We start from the raw sequence: 5,493 nt of genomic DNA, 5'->3' as shown, positions 1-5,493 counted from the left end.
GATCCTTGTGGCACTCCACTGGTCACAGGCCTCCAGTCTGAAAAACAACCCTCCACCACCACCCTCTGTCTTCTACCTTTGAGCCAGTTCTGTATCCAAATGGCTAGTTCTCCCTGTATTCCATTAATTATACGTAACCTGATGGATCCCATTGGTTTACTCTGGAATTTCCAGCAATTTGCTCAAAGGTATCCCACATCATGGCAATAGAAACCCGTAGGCTTTCAAACATCACTTCCTCCCTCAGCATCCACCTTTATGGCCTGAGATCCAAAGTGCTTCAAATTGTCCTTTGTCTCCGGCCACTTGCCTTCCTTTCACCTTCCAACTGTTATTCTTACTGGATTTGTGGGGGCAATGGAAAAAGGCTTTGGATTTGAGGACAAGCTTGTAATCATCAGCCATCACTTTCTGGTATGATCCTGGACCAGTAAGTAATTTTGAGGTCTGTCTGCACTTGATTTGGTACATTGATGGACAGCTGAACCAAATATACATCAAATATGTACAAGTCTGCACTCTTTAACTTGAGGAAGTGACAATGCAATGCATATTCGAGGCAGTGATCATTTGCCTAATGAAGTTGCTTCTGACATATGAAGAGAAATGTTTTATGTCAAGGCCCTGAGATGGAAGAGTCCAGAACCAGAGGGCATAGGTTTAGGGTTAGAGGGAAAAAGTTTAAAAGGGTCCTAAGGAGCAACGTTTTCATGCAGAGGGTGGTGCATGTATGGAAATGAGTTGCCACAGGAAGTGGTGGAGGCTGTTACAATTGCAACATTTAAAAGGCTTCTGGATGGGTATGTGAATAGGAAGGGTTTAGAAGGATATGGGCGACGTGCTGTCAAATGGAGCAAGATGAGGTTAGGCTATCTGGTCAGTGTGGACGAGTTGGACCGAAGGGTCTGTTTCCATGCTGTACATCTCTATAACTCTATGTAAATATCATTCACAGCAAGTGAGAATTAATTGATTTAAACAGCCTTGCACTTTGATAACTTATTCAAACAGATGGAGCTGCATTTCTTCAATCATATTGACATATACGAAGCAGATTACATTTTTAAACTGCAAGAGGTTAGATTGACACTCCTAATCAGTGTCTCTCTGAATCGAAAATAATAATTTTTCAATAGCCACTTATCCCAGAGGCTCTGTAGCTTCCAATGCAGCTTCTAACCCTCGCTGAATGTTTACGAATACAAATCCAGGAAACTTCCTTTCTCTCTAACATAGTTCTCAGTGAACAGATTATGAAGCTGATTATTGAGTGAAGTGAACGAGTCAGTGCATTGACAGCAGGCTGACTGACAGCCCCCACCTTGTCACTGTCCAGCCGAGTCTCCAATATTTTATTCAGTTTCCTGGCCAGCGGGTTATTGTTGGTGGCCTCCCTGCCGCCGCCGCCGCTGCTACCGCCGACCCCCGTCTCCGGGGTCGGGACCAGGGTAGGACCCGGTGCCTCCACTCTGCACTCAGCCATCTCCCAGGAAACCGGCCTCTCAAGCCAGCCGGGGGTCCAACTCACCGGAAACCACACAGAAAATACACCCCCCCGAGGCAACCTGATACTGCACAATGGTTCCGGGGCCGGTGCAGGGGAACGCATTGAGTAGGACACACATATTACAGAGACAGAGAGAGAGAGATGGGTGAGCCACATGTGGCTAATGGTCCACCCCTGAGTCTGGACAAGAGGATCAGCTGTTATTATGGTGGTTTAATGGTGGGTGATAGACACAGTCATTGTCAGGTGACACTGTCCTGCCTCTGGGGAGTTGGTTAGCCCAGTTAGTTGGTTTGTGATGCCAACATTGTGCTTTCAATTTCCATGCCAACTGAGGTCACCATGAAGATCTCACCGCTAACCTCAGGCATAGTGACCCTCAGGTTAAACTCACTGCCAATCGTCTCTCTCTCTCTCTCTCTCTAATAATCCTGTGGTATGATCGCGACGTTCCCTTCGCTGTTCTCATTGGTTATGTATCCAATTTGTACACCAAATATCATGGTTCCAGAGTCAGCTGTCAGGAACAAAGCTAAAAAAAAAAGCTACTTTGGCTATATCCTTGAAATGAGTGGCGTTGAAATTATTTAGGCTGAATCAAGACCACGTTTACCGAAGCAGCCTCTCTGTTTTATTTTCAATGCTCAGTCTGAATAGCTGCATCTACACATACACTGTTGATGTTTCTGCATTCTGTACAGAGACAGCAGCTCCAGCAGACTGCCCCACCTTCATTTAACATTAATTAACTTTTTAAAAGATTCACCCATGCCACCTTAACCACTACCAGCATGTGAGTACTGCCTGAAAAATAGCTCTCTTAAAGGTACCTTTATCAATCAGAAACCTGTGAAGCAGAATCTCGAAGAAGAACAAAAGAAGAGACGAATTCAGAGAAAATTGAAAGCTACCTGGTTTTGAGATAAGAAGTTTTGTTTTGTAAGTCTTATTTGGGAATTTTATCAGACTAGTATTGTAGAAGGGGAAGGTAAAAGTTAGGTTAGAGGAAGGAGTTATACGTAGTTGTTATTTAGTTATTCTCTGTTATACTTTAGGAAATCAAGTTGTTCATTTTTACTTTAAATAGTTCTTGGCTGATCAAAGTTTCACAGATTGCTGCATGGGATAAATCTTTGCTGTGTTGCTGGTTTTAAATTAGCCGAGGGTTTACCCTATAACAACAGTTTGGATAGTCATCAGGATTTGAACTGGTTTAGACAGATTTGAATAGACTTGGGAGTATGAAAAATCCCAACAGATTTAAACACTTGCAGGTTAGTGTCCTAGATCTTTAAGCAAAACATAGTTGAGACAATTTGTTTAATTTCAGTGACTAGTGGTTAATTAAAATAAAGGGAGAGAAATGGCTCTTAACATTGCTAAAGAGATTCTGAGATTTGAAGATGATTTTCAAATTTGCCAAGAAAGTTTAGAAGTAAAGAAAAAGGCCATAGTTTTAGAATTAGCAAATAAGTTAGATTTGGGTTTAACCAAGGACAAAGGTAAAGCTGAAATTGTAAGGAAGTTACTTAAACATTTAGGTGTGTCAGAGAAACACACAATGCCATAGAGGTAGACAAACTTAAATTACAATTGAGGAAAATGGATTTAGAAGATAAACAAAGAGAGAGAGGAAAGAGAGAGAGGGGGAGAGGAAAAAGAGAGAGACAGAAGGTTCTTGGCTGAGCAAAGAGAGAGGAGAGAGAGGGAGAAAGGAAAAAAGAAAGAGAAAGTTCTTTGCTGAGCAAAATGAAAGAGAATTTGAACTTGAGAAACTGCAACTTAGTCACGAAAGTCAAGTAAACAGGATGGAGATTGGAAAAAGAAGGTAGTGATATATATATATATATGTCAAAACTGTGCCACATTTTGATGAGAAAAATGTTGAAGCCTTCTTTATTTCATCTGAGAAATTGGCTAGGTAGATGAAGTGGTCCCATGATTTATGGGTAATGTGAGTTCAGACTAAACTGATAGGCAGAGCTAATGAGGTGTTTGCCGCACTGTCAGATGAGATGTGAAGAGGTTAAATAGACTATTTTAAGTGATTATGAATTGGTACCAGAAGCATATAGACAGCGGTTCAGAAACACAAAGAAGGAACCAGGTCAGACGTATGTTGAGTTCAAAAGAATTAAATATAGTTATTTTGATCGTTGGTGCAAGCTTTGAAAATAAAGACCTTTGAGGCTCTAAGAGATATTATTCTGCTGACTTCCAGAGATGGTAAGAATTCTTGTGGAGGAACAGAAAGTCCAGGAAGTGAGAAGGGCAGCAGAATTAGCAGATGAGTATGTGTTGGTGCATAAGACAAGCTTCCAGCCAAAATTTCATCCTGTGAGGGATGGAAATTGGGAGAAGGGGAGATTCTACACTACTAAACCAAGAGTTGAGCATACTCATAAGATTTTACCACAGGTTAAAGAACCAAAGAGGGTGGACAAGAGGTGAAAGGCTTCAGGTGTTTTTACTGTAATGGCATGGGACACAAAAGTTTACAGTGCTGGTGGTTTCAGAAGGGCACTGGGAAAAGGTGTTTTCATTGCCAGAAGGTGGAACACATAAAGTCACAATGCTGGTCATTAAAGAAAGGCGTTGTTGGAAAAGATGTGGTAAAAGAAGCGAAGCCAGTGGCATTAGTGAGGGAAGTAAAGGAGACCCAACAAAGAGCTGAGGAGCTGCAGGAGAGTGCACAGCATAGGCAGGAGCTAGGTATGGAGTTAGTACCTAATCTCTACAAAGAATTTGCCTCTGTGGGTAAAGTTTACTCAGAAAGAACAGAGGGAGATGGACAAGAAATTATAATTTTGAGAGATACAGGATCTAACCAGTCGCTGATAGTAAGAGATGAGCGAGTATGCACTCTTTCTGATCTATTACCCGAGAGTGTGGTAATTTGTGGATAGATCGACAGAAATTTAGCATTTCCCTATGTAAGATCAGGTTGGAGTGCCAACTCAAGACTGGGGAACTTACAGTGGGAGTGATTGACAGAGTGTCAGTTCCAGGAATACAGTTTGTTCTTGGCAATGATTTGGCAGGATCCAAGGTGAGAGTGACACCTCTTGTTGTGGAGAAGCCCAAGAAAGACCAAGAAACTGAGGAGTTAAAACAGAAATATCCTGATATTTTCCCACTCTGTGTGGTAATCAGATCCCACTGTCATAAGTCACAGCACGAAGTGAAAAGTAAAGAGAAAGAAGAAGGAGTTGAGGTTCAGTTAGTGGAGACCCTGTTTGACATAATAGTGCAGGAAAAGCCTGAACAGGCAGAAGGTCAGACAGAAGTGTTTACTCCTGAAAGAATAAGAGACTTGCAACAGCAAGACAAGACAATTAAAGATATATATGTGGATGCATATTCCGAAAATGAGGCAGAGAATATTCTGGAGGGTTATTATCTGAAAGGTAGAATCCTCAGGCAGAAATGGAAACCAAGGCACGTTAGTGCAGAGGAGAAATGGGCCGAAGTGCACCAGATTGTGTTGCCGGTAGCATACAGTCAGGAGGTGTTACCGGTACCACATGAACTACCTGTAGGAGGTGACCTAGGGATATGAAAGACTCAGGCTAAGGTACAAAAACATTTTTATTGGTCTGGAATGCACAAGGATGTGGTTAACTTTTCCTGAACGTGTCATATATGCCAAATGGTAGGTAAGCCACAGGCGGTAATAAAGCCAGCACCTTTGTTGCCAGTTCCTGCATTTGAAGAAACTTTCATGCGGGTTATAATTAATTGTGTAGGTCCACTCCTGAGAACTAAAAGTGGGAACCAGTATTTGTTAACCATAATGGATGTCTGGACTAGTGGTGCTGGATGAGCACAGCAGTCCTGGCAGCATCCAAGGAGCTTCGAAATCGACGTTTCGGGCAAAAGCCCTTCATCAGGAATAAAGGCAGTGAGCCTGAAGCGTGGAGAGATAAGCTAGAGGAGGGGGGGGGTGGGGAGAAAGTAGCATAGAGTACAATGGGTGAGTGGGGGAG

General features: G+C 42.4%; 1 protein-coding gene across 1 annotated transcript in view; it reads right to left on the bottom strand.

Annotated features, from left to right (window-relative positions):
* Positions 1–1,552, bottom strand: part of cog6 (component of oligomeric golgi complex 6) — a 96,452-nt gene extending 94,900 nt beyond the window's left edge. Inside the window, exon 1 of the mRNA XM_043692125.1 lies at positions 1,322–1,552. Within this exon, the coding sequence (XP_043548060.1) occupies positions 1,322–1,483 (162 nt within the window). The 5' untranslated portion in view covers positions 1,484–1,552. The remainder of the gene's footprint in view (positions 1–1,321) is intronic.
* Between the last annotated feature and the right edge of the window lie 3,941 nt (positions 1,553–5,493).

Source organism: Chiloscyllium plagiosum, chromosome 6 (assembly GCF_004010195.1).
Source record: "Chiloscyllium plagiosum isolate BGI_BamShark_2017 chromosome 6, ASM401019v2, whole genome shotgun sequence".
Lineage (NCBI taxonomy): Eukaryota > Metazoa > Chordata > Chondrichthyes > Orectolobiformes > Hemiscylliidae > Chiloscyllium > Chiloscyllium plagiosum.
This window is presented reverse-complemented; position numbering and strand designations above follow the sequence as displayed.